This window comes from Cajanus cajan, chromosome 1, assembly GCF_000230855.2.
Source record: "Cajanus cajan strain Asha chromosome 1, NIPB_CcT2T_4, whole genome shotgun sequence".
Lineage (NCBI taxonomy): Eukaryota > Viridiplantae > Streptophyta > Magnoliopsida > Fabales > Fabaceae > Cajanus > Cajanus cajan.
The window spans coordinates 8,423,814-8,438,206 of NC_138517.1; the positions used below are offsets into that span (position 1 = coordinate 8,423,814).

General features: G+C 30.1%; 1 protein-coding gene across 2 annotated transcripts; it reads left to right on the forward strand.

The window, feature by feature from the left end:
• Nucleotides 1–86: 86 nt before the first annotated feature.
• Nucleotides 87–7,664, forward strand: LOC109804163 (uncharacterized). 2 transcript variants are annotated; one of them, XM_020365952.3, is made up of 6 exons: nucleotides 87–995; nucleotides 4,505–4,722; nucleotides 5,125–5,362; nucleotides 5,494–5,579; nucleotides 6,087–6,178; nucleotides 6,994–7,664. In XM_020365952.3, the coding sequence occupies exons 1-6, from the start codon at nucleotides 858–860 to the stop codon at nucleotides 7,263–7,265; spliced, it is 1,044 nt and encodes a 347-aa protein (XP_020221541.1). In that variant the 5' UTR covers nucleotides 87–857; the 3' UTR covers nucleotides 7,266–7,664. The 2 variants fall into 2 exon arrangements, with proteins under 2 accessions (XP_020221541.1, XP_029128378.1); XM_029272545.2 differs by lacking the exon at nucleotides 87–995 and adding an exon at nucleotides 2,592–4,345.
• Nucleotides 7,665–14,393: the final 6,729 nt, after the last annotated feature.

Below are 14,393 nucleotides of genomic sequence, written 5' to 3' on the forward strand. Positions count from 1 at the left end.
TTAAAAAAGGAAACGTAATAAATATTTTTTTTTTGCGAAGAGATAAAGAGTTTTAGAAACAAAAACAACCTCTGACAACACTTGGACCTTAACACGCGGCGAAGCGAACTCTTTTTCATTCGCCACCGCAACGCGCCATCACATATCGTCTCTTCTTCACTCTCTTTCTTCTTCAAAAACACACTTTTTTTTTCTTCTCTCCATAAACCCCTTTTTTTCTTTCTACATCACTTTTGTCAACCAAAAATCAGTGAAAAAGGCCCCAAAATCCGTTTCTTTTATTATCTTGCAATTAATTGAGTAACTCATTAAACGCATCCCCTCTTTAAAAAAAAAGAAAAACATTCACAAAAGGGAGTTACATTTTGTTCCCCACCTCTTCCTTCTTCTTGTTCTTCAACTTGGGTCATGAAAAAATCTTGCACCTTTGAAGCATTTTAAAAATCCAGGAGGCACAATAAAATATTGGGTGGTTGAACTTTGTCCCTTGAAACGATCCTCTCTTTCTCTACCATTTCTCTCTCCCAACCCTTTTCCCATTTTTAGTTTTGATTAACTTTTCTCTTGACACCCATTATGATGCAATGCTTCAAATCCCTTCCCACAAGGAAAGTGGCAAGTTCTCCCCAAAAAAATGAAATCTTGGTTGATTAAATCACATCTTAGCCACTTTAGCCATAACCATAAAGAAAAAAAAAATGATCTTTGGTCCCTTATATGACACAATGAGAGAGACTTGAGAGCTTCCTAGGTAGATATCCAAAAGTACTAAAACCCATTTCCTGAATAATCATTCTCTTGCTTTGGGTTTCTGAGGGTTTTGTGTCACTTTCCGGGAAAATCTCTGAGAAACGACAATGCCCTCTTCCACCACTTCTTCATCTTCCTCATTCACAACCTCCTCCTTCACGTGTTGCTCTGCTGCTTCTCCTTCGAACCTCGAACGATTTCTTCAATGTGTCACACCCCATGTTCCTTCACAGACTCTACCCAAGGTATTTTTTTTTATTTTTATTTTATTTTATTTTCTAGGTTGATTTTTCTTCAAGACTTCAAGTGTGTTTCTCTCTCTGGGTTGCTTCTCTTTGTTCCGATTCATCGGACGGTGTGTTTGTTTGTTTGGTTGTGTTTTTCTATTTTTTTTTTTTAATTCCCACAATTCCTAATGTAGAAAATTCAATATTTTATTTTTGATTTTTTTTTCAATTTATATTGTTTCTCTCTCCTCGTTTTTATCTGCTTATATATTTTAATATCAGAACTATCAGTTTTAGTAACAGAAAATAAGTTATTTACCTATAATATAGAGTAATTGTACATTATTATTAGTCATAGTATATAATAAATTTATTGGGTTTTATGATAAATAATTAAAAACCATGCTAATAATAATGCGTGATTGATTTATAATAAATAATTACATGAATAGCGGGATTATATGGTATGAACAAGGATTTAGATTCGAAATTTCGAGTTATGTTGTAATTGGGATTCATTATGGTGTATGGACTGACTTTTTATGCATCATTCAATAGAAAAATAAAAAAAATAATATGATACATGTATTTTAGGAGACCATTTATGAACGATTTATAGTAAGTTTACAGATTCTGAAATTATTTTGTTTTTTTTTTGACAGATTGAAATAATTAATTTTGAAAAATATGTTTATTGGTTCTGTAATATTGACTTTTGTACTATTTTTTTTTTGAAAATCTTGACTTTTATGATATTTCTGGAATTATTTTTATTAATTAATAATTAAACAAAAAATAAAATTTTATTTTATTTAACCTTCCAATGACTTATTTATTTATCTTAAATTTATTATCATTTGCACAATTAATTTTTGATTTTTCAGTTATGAGAATATTTGTACCTGTTACGAGCATTTATGGGATACAAGAGGAAGTAATTATTTTTTTAAAAGATTAAAATGAAGTAATAAAGTGGATATGTACAATTTAAATGTGATCTCGACAATTTAAAAATATTTTCTCTGCTACTTTTCTGTAGAAAAAAGTTGGCATGGTTTAGTCGAAATTTGTTAAGATTTACATTTTTCAGATAAACTGTTAGCTTTCTAGTACATTTTTGTCACATGGTATCGAAATAAGATTTTTTTTTTTTTTTTTGAAGGGACGCAATAAGATTTTCTAATAACTAATATAATAAAGAAAATGGTAAATAAGAAAAAAAAAAAAAAGAAAGAAAAATCCATACATTTAGAATCTGAATAAGATAAAAAATAAATGATTTTTAGCACTCTAATTTAATTTAAAAATAATGAAATCTGCCATGGTTGCTTTTTTCCTCTTAATAAATTTTTAAAAATTCATTAAATAGGTGATACGGTTGCATTTGTCAACTCTCATCAAACATTAATGAAATTAACTTCTTTTGAGTGGAAGTATTCTGAATTAATTATAACTGTTGATTAAAATCATAATATTTATCATAGCTATTAATGAATAATACGCGGTTACATAACTTATATGGAGTAGTGTCAGTTGAGTTATGGTCCCGTTGATAAAAAGCTATTTGTTTTTGTTTTTTATTTTTATTTTTATTTTTATTATTATTATTATTGTTATTTATTTATTTATTTGCTTATCTTTCATTTTCTCTGTGGGACTGTGATTGTGAATTTTTTGGAGTTAAAGGGATATGTAACCGGTGAGAGAGGACATTAACATGTTTTTAGAAAATGAGAAACGACGTCGTAATTCGTAAAGAAATAAAGCATGTGTACTGTGTAGGGAATATCCATTGGATGCTTTTGAAAAATCTCCCTCCACGTGTCATTTTTCAATTATTATTGTACATAAAGTAAATTTGTGATAACCTACGGTTGATATTGACACCAAAGTTTTCCTACTCGAGGAAAAAGACACTTTATTATTTTTTGTTATTTTCGTACAACCCTGGTTATATATTTTTTTTTCTCGAATATTTTCTAGTTTAGAAAAGTATAAATCAAGTAGTTATTTATTTATTTTTTTTATTTTTCTCAAGTTGCAAATTTTAATAATTATTTTTTTTATGCTTCTTACGCCACTTGCGTGAGATTAGTCTTGTTACGTGGGTATGAGATTAGCCATTATCTTCTACACAATTATGTTTGAAAAAAAAAAGAAAGTTAGTAACTAATTAGGCAGGTTTGATACACTTTGCTTGTGAGATTTAAATTTGACAACGCTATCCTAATCATTCCTTGGTAGAAAAATCAAAATTCTGCCATAGGATAGAGTGAGACCACTTTTTTTTTAATTCCAATTATTTTTTACTTTGACAACTCTTCGTGAGATTACGGATTCCTTGAATGGGAAAATCATACAAAATCTTTGTGATTTATTGCTTTATCAAGGCATGAATAGTATAAGTAAAGTAATTGTTATTAGTCAAAGATATTTTGATTTGGAGAGAAAATAAAGATTTCTAATTTCTTATTCTCTTGGCTTGTGGTTTAAAGGACAAGGGCAAAACTTTATGGTATAAACCAAAATCCATTAATTTTCTTTAAGGAGATTAGTTCATGTGTTTCTGGCGGCTTCTAGTTTACCTCATGATGTGTCGTGTGTGACTGGGAAATTGGTCATTACATTGGTGGGCACAAGCCACTAGTTTTGATTAGTGGTCCAAGTGTTGATCCAAGTATTAATATCAATCTTTTTTTTTTTTTTTTTTTGTGGCAACCTATTATTGAGAAAGATGGTCCTGTGGGATTTTCCTATTTGATTGTTCCATGTTACGACATTATAATGTCATTTATGTTGTTTTCAATCAACATCTGGTGTTAGAGAATTAATCAATGCTTTTTGGGTGTTTAATTGGGGGCAAATGAAGGAAGCAAAAAATGATGATTGTGGAAGATGTTGTGGAATTTACTAGATGCTAGCCCCTTTGCTTTTTAAACTGTTACTGCTTATAGTGGCTAATGACTTTATTGACAATTACTCCTATTTTTAACATATTCTCTTATACTTGACTCTATCTCTTACTGATACATCTGGTTGAGTCTTCTCCTCACATTAACTCTGAGTCTATGACTTTAGTTTGATTCTCAGATGATTTCTACTGTTAGTAAGTGGTATGAAAATTCCACTATAAATCAACCAATCCTCACTGAGGGTGGTGGTCTTCCCTAGGGTCTGCCTTCTACTAATCTAAACTTTACTACACCAAAAAAAAAAAAAAAAAAAAAAGACTATCTTATACTAGCTGGTAATCTTGTGAACTACTTGACACAAATGTAGTATTCTATAGATGTCTCATTTCTTGCATGTGTAGCATTGCATTATCTTGTAATGAGCTACTTTTGTTTCTAGTCAGAGGTAGACAGGAGGTGAAGTTGTGATGGTGCTGTCTTATTCAATGTGCTTTTTTTTGCCTGCTTTTAATTCAATTAAGAAACTGTGCTATTCATTGTATTAGAAGGGAGAAGGACCATTGACTGGCTGATTTGTTTCCTTAATCTTCTTTGCTTTTATCATGTAATTTGCAGAGTTGCTTTAATGATGTAAATCCCCTCTGGCAGCCGGTAGGCAAGGACACAATTGAATACTTCACTCTGCAAGATCTTTGGGACTGCTATCATGAATGGAGTGCATATGGTGCCGGCACTCCTGTGACGTTGGAGGATGGCGATACTGTGACTCAGTACTATGTTCCATATCTTTCTGCTATCCAAATCTACAGCAACAAGTCTGTTGCAGCTTCTAGGTATATAGGAAACAATGCCTTGTGCAGTTATGCTTAGAAACACTTTCTTAGGTGTGATTAGTATCATTCTCCAATCAGAATTAGAGAATTACCTCGATATATGCATAAATCTGTCTTAATAAAATCTGTATGAAATGTAAATGCATACTATCAAGGTAAATCTCCAGTTTTGATTGGAGAACGGTACTAATAACACCTAAGAAATTGTATCTAAGTTTTATCCTTATGCTTATATACTAAGAGTTTGTTTTGATACAAACTTAAAAGAGCTTCTTTAGTGGAAAAAAAACTTTCTATTTTTAGTAGAAAAGTTCTTGAAAACTCTTTTATATTTGTATCTAAATAGACTTTAAATGTGTCAACAAAATGGTCTAAGTGATGTTGCTATTATCTATTTTGCAGGATTCGGAGAGAGGATAGTGATGGAGTTGAATTTGAAAGTGATTCATGGAGTGAGGATAGTGGAAGTGATAAACTATCCAGATCATTAAGTAACAATTCCAGCAAAGGTTGGGATGCTGCTTCTGAGGATTCAAGCTCTGACCAGGAGGGTTCATGGCAAAGGGACAAGCATGGCTACCTTTACTTACAGTACACTGAGATGGCTTCACCTTACTCAAGGGTTCCACTTGTGGAAAAGGTATTTTTTTTTGTTGTCACTTGTCAAGTAGTATTCACTTTTCGCCACCTCATTTCCATTGTAATAATATATATGGATGTATTTGTATGCTACACTCACAATACATTGCCTTTGCTTGTTTCTTGTTTCAGATTGATGAGTTAGCTAGAAGCCATCCGGCGTTAATGACATTGAAGAGCGTGGATCTTTCCCCAGCCAGTTGGATGGCCGTTTCTTGGTGAGCATAGTTTTCTGCTCTAATTATATAATGAGAAAAACTTCAAGTCCTACCTCAACTAAAGATATGATATTAATAGAGTATATAAGTGGGGTAGGTCTAAATAAAATGGTTTTGTAAGGTTGAGGTAGGTCTAAATCCCAAATCCACTTTCTAAGATTACATTTCTATTCTTGGATAAAATTTGTGAACTTTCTTGTACATCTTTGAAGATGTGGTCTTTAATTGAGCTGAATGATGTTGTCGTTGTGTGATTCATGTAGCTGACCTCACTTAATGGGATAACACATTTGTCTTATAATTCAAGACAATGCTAGTCTTTGTTTATGAATTCATATACAAGATGAAGTCTATAGCTACAATGTTATAAATTGTTTATAGGAATACACTTGTGACTTTCAAATTCATAGTTTTTGTATCTTATTTATATGACTTTCTGTAAGATGTCAGTCCCTGTCAGTTTCCATTTTAGAGAGATGTTATACTGACCTTTTCATCATTGAATAGGTACCCAATTTATACCGTCCCAAGCCGGAAAAATGAAAAGGACTTGGAAGCATGCTTTCTCACTTACCATACACTGTCATCATCTTTCCAAGGTATCTTAATGTATTTTTTTCCCACTCTATTTTCTTTTCTGGAAAGTGAAAAAAAAACAGAATTAGTTGTTGTTCTTGCCAGTTGTTATAGCTTAGGAGAAGGTGGTAGATTTGTACCATCACAAATCACATCATTTGATGTTTGCTAGTTTTTCTCCTTATTCACCCCTGAAGTAATGAAAGTTATAATTGACATTCAATACATTAATCCAACACTTGAATGCAAGATATAGTGTGGCAATATTTGATTTTCAATCTAATATTATGATGTTTATTTATGTGCAAGTGAGTTTTAGGACATTAGATAAGCATGCATAAGAGTTGAGACATTCATCTGATAATTGATATCCCTTACCCACATTATTTCTTTCTAAAATCTAAGTCAAGAGTTATTTGTTATACAATTTCATTTATCATATCAGTAGAAAACACTGGTATACATTTTTAAATTTGGTTTTCAATTGAGCTTAATAACATCATGTAATCCATGTAGTCAACTTCATCTAGTGGGATAAGACTTTTGTTGTTTTTATTGGTAGAAAACATTGGTATAAGCTTCTCTCATAATGTGGGTTTTTTCCCAACCGCTTCAGACACAGTACTATTGGACTTGGTGTATGAATAAGTAGTAATAGATAATCATTTTAATGGATCTAGGATAGATAGACTTTGATACCACTTTAGTCTATAAGTTTGGACCTTACTCAATCATGCAAAACCAAATTCTATGTGATTTGGTTCACATAATTTGTTGTAAAGCTGACCTTGATCACATTCCTTCTGAAAACTCAATACCATCTCTAATGTGTCTGCAGATTGCACTATGGAATGTGATGACATTGACATTGGGAATGATCTCTACTATTCGATCCAAGAAGAGAAATGCAAGAAGCAGAAGAGTGAGCATGTATCTCTCCTTCCATTTGGGCTAGCCACTTACAAAATGCAAGGAGAAGTTTGGTTAAGCCCTGATCCTTATGAATGTGAAAGGAGATCCTATCTGTACAATGCAGCAGACTCATGGCTGAAGCAGCTCAATGTCCATCACCATGACTTCAACTTCTTCACCATACACTCTACCTTGTAAATTGCTTCAAACCTCCTCATCATCATCACCATTCACCATGCATGTCCCCTTCACTGACGTTGTTTAGCTTTGAACTCTGACACCGGCTAAGGAAGAAAGGTTCCCCTGAGGAGTTATATCTCAAAAGAGTCCATAACCCCATGCAATGTATAGTTTTGTTAATGGAGGGTGAGTTTTTTTTTTTCTTTTTAAAAAAAATTTACTAATAGATTGCTGAAGGTAACTAAACTATGACATATATATTTTGTACTATAGTTCTTTTCTTATTCTCCAAACTTGTCATCAAGTTGAATTTTGTATATCTTGCTACTTTCTTTTAATCTTAGTGGCAGAAGGAACTAGTGTCGTTTAGATCAACTTAACGATAATGGGATGGGACCCAATCTAGCATTGTTGTTATATCATGCTTTGTTCAGTTGTTTTATTTATGGTTTAATTATTCTTTTGCCTCTATAATTAATAATATTTCATTTTAGTTATAGAACATTTTTAACGTAAGTGTACTCAAAAGATAATGTTTACGAGACTGTAAAGAGAAAAAAAAGAGTAATTAAACATTCATTTTATCGGTATGCTTTGTTTAGTTTGTTTTTGCCAAGAGTAGAAAATATATAAGTAGTACGTTTGTTTCTGTAAATCCATTTAATTAATAACCACTTGGTTAACAGGCTATTACGTAAAGTGCTTCACTTGCTAGTTTTAAAGATTTTTTTTTTAATTTTTTTAAAGTTTAAATATATTTTTAGTTTTTCAAATTTTAGATGAATTTTATTTTTTATTTTTTAATATTAAAATTAATTTTATTAGTATTTGTAATTTCAAAAAAATATTTAAATTAATACTTATATTTAAATTTTGTTAACAAATTTGCTACATATTATTTATTTACTAGTATCTAGTAAAATCATATATTAAACTTAGTATATAATTGTTTTAAGTTACTTTTAGATATATTATTAATAATTTGAGAGATTAAAATAAAGTTTTTGAAAATTACAAAATTAAAAATAATGATTTTAAATTTAAGAAATTAAAATTAATTTATCTTAAATTTGAAAGAGTAAAGAATATGTAAGCAATTTTTTTTGCTTATGTAATTTTAAATCTGTTAATATTTCAAGAAGGCAATCATTATTAAAGTTGACCAAAAAGAAGAAAAAGAAGAAGAAGAAAACCCTCGTACTTCTTATGACCTGGGCATAAGGTTTTTCTAATTATTAATGTCGTGTTTAAAGTGATTTATGGTGGAAGGGTTAATGTGGAATGTAACATGATAAAAGTATTTTTGGGGAAAATATTCAAAATATACGTAGGAGGAAAAATAAAATATTTTTCTTTATAAATTTAAATAAGTTTATATATAGTTATTTTTAAAAATAAATAAATAGGAGAACACTTCTACATTAGTTTATTCATATGCTAATTTTAGCCTTCCTATAAAATTATTTTTTTCTTCATATTTTTCTTTTATAAAAGTATTTATGAATCAATCCATCTTTTATAAAGATCAATAAATCATTTAGTAACACTTTATAACAACTACTTAACAACTATTCAACACAATACAAGGTAAAACACACAACACAAACTTAATGTGATCACTCTTACATAGTGTCCAATTGACTTGACTAGCTTTGATACTTTAAAAGTGTAATGATCTATCATGATTCCTATACTACATGGCTTATCAATTAACCGTGAAAAATAACTAATTTTTTAGAATTATATATCTACAAATACTTGAATATGTACTATATAACATGTATATTATAAAATTATAAAACAGAATAAGTACAGTAATCCAATAAATGTCAAATATACAACTTAAATTTTTGGTTAAGCATTTATACAAAAGTTACACAAAAGTAGCACCAAAACAATAAAACGCTACCATCCGCCAAATGACCTCCACTATGCACCTCATACCTATTCTTGCTCTACTTCCATATGGAAACAAGCAAGGATAATTTAGAGCTCAAAGAGTCAACATATGCAACATAAACTATAAGCAACAAGTTATATCATCACATCTCATGCTCAACTCAACAATCCAACTCAATCAACATCATCAACATAGCATATGTATCACACAACAAAATAACACAACCACATATGCACAACAGTCAACTACATGTGTCATCATGTATTTCAACTGTGAAAATCTTCTACAACATAAATGAGTAGTTTAAGTAACTTGATCTTACTGAACCAACAACCTAATCTTTTTACACTAGTTAGATCAACAACCAAATGAGATATCAATCCCTACAACATGGTTTCTCAGATGTTGTCACTTAAACTAGAAAGTCTAGTATTTTTGTTAAGGTAATACAATTTGTATATGAGTCTACCATGACATTAGCTAGCTTCACTAAGTCTCCTATAAGATTAGTTAATCAATTACCCTTGAAATAATATGCCCCTTCAATACTCAATTAGGGACTAAGTCCTTAACTTTGTATTTTACTTAGATTGGTCACTTTTAATCAGTATAGTTCGACCTATCCCCTATACTCTTGTAGTCAGTATGCATCAACCTGACTCACATATCAAATCAATTAAGGTCTTAGAGAAGACTCAATTATTTTCCTCAAGGATTAACTTCTCAAAAAGGATTTTCAACAAATTGAACTCTCAGAGAACTACAACACAATATCCTCACAATAGGATATACAACTTTAAAACAACCTTACCACTAGTCCTAGGTTGATCAACACAACTTTCAACACCATACCTTAAACATTTTCAACATCAATATCACAACAACATTATGCATAAAGTATATTCAATACAACTACTTAACAACAACATACAACCCAATTCAACTTTTCACCATTCAGCACAATTGAAGAGTGTTGGTTGAGCTTTTGGAGATTTTTCTTTGGCAAGGCAAAGCCAAACAAACCCACCATTACTGAGCTTCTTGATATTTCTTGTAACTTTGTATTTCTTGCAACTTTGTGTTCATCCTTTGAGGAATGGAGGAGTTCTATCTTATTCTTGATTATTTGTTTGTACATCAAGAATATTTCTTCATGATGTGATTGTGAGAGATCTTGTATGGTGCTCATTTGTGTTGGTCATTTTTTTTACTCGAGTATTTTCTTTATTTTCTTCACATGGTTATTGCCTTTGTATTTTGTTATTTTGTTTTTGTGATTTTTATTGAAATAATGAGATCACTTCCTAGAAAATATATGCTTCTGAAATCAATGGTAAAATGTTTAAAAAGTTTTGAGTAGGGATGGCAACGGGGCGGGGCGGGTACGGGTTTCATGATACCCGTCCCCGTCCCCGCAAGTTAAACTCATCCCCGTCCCCGTCCCCATAACCGTCGGGTATAGATTTTCATCCTCATCCCCGTCCCCGTCAGGTATCGGGTATACCCGTACCTAAACCCTAAACCTGTCAATTTTTTTATTTTTTATTTTTTATAAAAAAATGATATTTTTAAATTATTTTTTTTATTATATTATAATTATAATTAAGTTATTTCTTTATCTTATATTATAATAAATAATCATACATAAAAAATATTAAATTTTTTTAATATAATTAAATTGAAAGTGAGTATTAAATTAAAAATGAGAACGGGTACGGGTACGGGGCGGGTAAGTACATACTCGTACTCGTACCCGTACCCGATTTAATATATCGGGTTTTACCCATACCCGTACCCGTACCCGGTCAAACCGGGTATTCCCCGTCAAAGTCGGGACGGGTTCGAGTATTACTCGCGGGTACGGGTATGTTTGCCATCCCTAGTTTTGAGTACTTTAGCTATTATTAGTTCAACTATTTTTAAAATTTGTCAAACTCCATAAGAACACTGTTTTAATTTATAAAATCTTTAGAATAAGATCTTTAAAAGCTGGAGCTATGTGTGGTTTAATAAATAAAGAGGACCATTCATGATTTTTAGTTAAGCCATATGAGCTACAAATATTTTTAACAACTCATTTACGGAAAAACCAAAAAGTTGTTCAATGATACATTTAAATGAGGAAAAATACTTTTATTGTGAAATATGGGTTGGAAAAATAATTTAGATATAAAAAAATAAATATGATTTTAATCTTTTATAAAGTTACCATAAAATAATATAAAAATATATTTTTTTACACACAAATGTGTGTTATTATTTTTTAAAAAAATTTAAGGTCCTCCAAATTGTGGGCCTGGGCTGTCGCCCTTCGTCGCTGCCCCAGGGCGGCCCTAATGACGCGCTATGTTAATGGACAAGACTGTGGGCCTGTAGCCCATAAGCCGCTAACTTATGACTTGTTTGTCTGTTTCATATTATCTTGATTTTGTGGAACAAGACTTTTCTTCTAATCAGTTTCATAGTTTTTCATCAAACATTAACTTATGCCTCACAAAAGTAGTGGCCATTGTGAATCAAACTATGATTATATATTGGAGGGTACATATTCCTTTGTACACACACTAGACATACTTCAAATGATGTAGTTTACGTCTTTAATGCCATAGATGGGGCATAGGAGAGGTTTGTGAATAAAAGGTATCTAAGTTCTTGTTCCCCAACCCATAAATATATTGAAGACAATCTCTAACTACAAGACTCTCTTGGTGGGTAACTAATTTGAATTTTGACTTTTAAATTTATACATCTTATTATATTAGTACCAACTTGGATTGATACAAGTGGCAAGGAACTCACATTACTTAACTAAATGGTTAGAGATCAAATTCAAATTTTTACGAATGCAGAAAGCTCAACTAGAAGGAAATGTCCATCTACTCAATGTTTTTCAATTTTTTGAGAGAGATTAGTCTCCGTGTTTGACGAAGAGAAACTTCTTGGTAATAAACAAAAAAAAAAGGGACAAAACTTATATATAATTTTTTAGGTGGAGTTGGTGGTGATCTTCAATCATAAAGAGTTTTACTTGGCAAGTATGCATAAATATACATTGATGAGACATACATTAAATACAATTGTATAATATTGAGATTAAACTTTAACTTTAATTGAAAAATGACACCAACCACACTTAAAGAAATTTAACTAAATTTTGTAAAATAAAAAGAAAACCTCATTACATTAGTTAGACTTTCAAGAATCAATTATTAAATCAATCTCTCAAAAATTCAAATTATTGCCATATAAATTTTTTTTTGAGACGTATATTAAATTTCTTAAATTTAAGTTAGTGTTGAACCCTTAAAGAACTAATACAATGAGGATAAATGAGTACTCCCTTCGTACTATCATTTATAATTTTTGGACTTTTACTTTTGTTTTTTTTTTAAATTATGTTTTACATATTCCAAGTTATATTAATTACTTTTTTATGTATACATTTATTCAATAATTAATATTACTACTCTATAATTATTATTGTTCTTATTCTACATATTTCAAGATATTAAATGGAGATACTTTAGATTTAATATACTAGTATTAAATATTTTTTAAGGAGTGTGCAAAAAACTTAAACATAAAAAATTATGATCTAGAGGGAGTAATACAATACTCTCTCTATTTTCTATTATAAAAAAAATAATTTTATACATATTAAAAAAATTAGTTATCTGTATCAAATTATATTAACCCTATACTATTTTTTTAAAATTGTTCCTATTATAAATATTAAAAGAAATAGTACAACTGAAATATCATACATTAAAGGATATATATTTTAAGAAGAGTATAATTAAATGATATTAAAAGTAGTTAAAATTTATTTATATTTAAGAAAAAAAAATGTGTGTGTATTTTTGATTTTTTTATAATAGAGAATAAAGGGAGTAAAAAAAATGTAAGGAGAGCCCTCCTTTCTAACACACTTTATCTAATTTGTTGAAATTAATTGAAAAATAAAAAAGTTGGTGAATCTCATGCCATATTTAATGTATCTCCCCCCTGTCGGTCTCTCTCTTTTTTCTTAATTTTATAATTTTTAATAAATTTTAATCAATAAAAAATAATATATTAAACAGAGTATATTATTAGTATTCCTTGTACTGTAACATGTGATTTTCGAACCTTAAAATCCTCGGGACTAATGTAGTTTGACACCCTATGCTCACATTTTGTGGAAACAATATATTTAGTGAATAATCCATTTTTAATTTTTGTTTGTGCGAAAATTCATCTAATCAACAACAATTACAATAACGCAAGGGAAATTAGTCTTTAACCTAATGAACTAAGAGCATCTGTAATGAGGTTGTTTATAAGCAACTCCCTGTGCCACATCGTGTTAGGGCTGACATGGCATTGATGTGACACAGGGAGTTGTTTATAAGCAACCTCATTGCAAATGCTCTAAGGTAACATGGGTTAATGTAGTATGACATCCTATGATTATATGTTATGGGGGACAATATATTTATATAATGAAGAATTCATGTTTAATTTTTTTTTTATATATGAAAGTTCGTTGGATCAACAGTAATTATAATAATATCAATAAAATTAGTCTTTAATACAATATGCCAAAAATACTAGTTGGCAGGAAAAAAAAGTGATTTTAGAGAATCAAACTAGAGATTTTCTCCATAATTAATTTATACGTAGCATCAGTTTACTTTGCTCTCGAATTTTGTTGACTGTAATGCATATATTCCTCATCTTTGTATTTTGTCTCTTTTCTGGAATGTAAATGATTATTGTCATTGTCATTTATATGGTTGAAATCGGAGATTCATCTTTTTATTTTTTATTTTTAATAGTTTCATACTTGTTTTTATCAAAAGTGATTAGAGTTATTCGGCTTGGTGCATATGTGAAAAGGCTATATCTTATATCTTAATCTTTCTAGAATATGTACTTGAAAGAGAAAGTGTGATTTTTATATTCGTAAATTGTTGTTCATTCCTTTAGAAGTTATTTGATCTATTTGGCTTTATGCATTAATGGAAAAGTTATCTTACTTTCACAGCAATATATATTTGATGAGGAAGTATGATTTTTATACTAAAATCGTTTTTTTTGTACGCTCATTAATCATCGTCAAAATAATGAAATTCAATTGGCGATACTCGAGTTGCATGTGATTGATGAGTTTAAGAAGTTAAATTTATTGTTGAATAGATATTAAATTAAATAAGGTAGACATAATTAATTTCACAACACAATAGTGGCTATTCGATCCAATTTTG

Bases quoted from the DNA above. Each gene is read 5' to 3' on its own strand.
- LOC109804163 (XM_020365952.3), top strand. From the start codon at position 858: ATGCCCTCTTCCACCACTTCTTCATCTTCCTCATTCACAACCTCCTCC. The intron at 4,723-5,124 runs GTATATAGGAAA...TCTATTTTGCAG, and splicing joins AAGTCTGTTGCAGCTTCTAG to GATTCGGAGAGAGGATAGTG. The intron at 5,363-5,493 runs GTATTTTTTTTT...TTCTTGTTTCAG, and splicing joins GGGTTCCACTTGTGGAAAAG to ATTGATGAGTTAGCTAGAAG.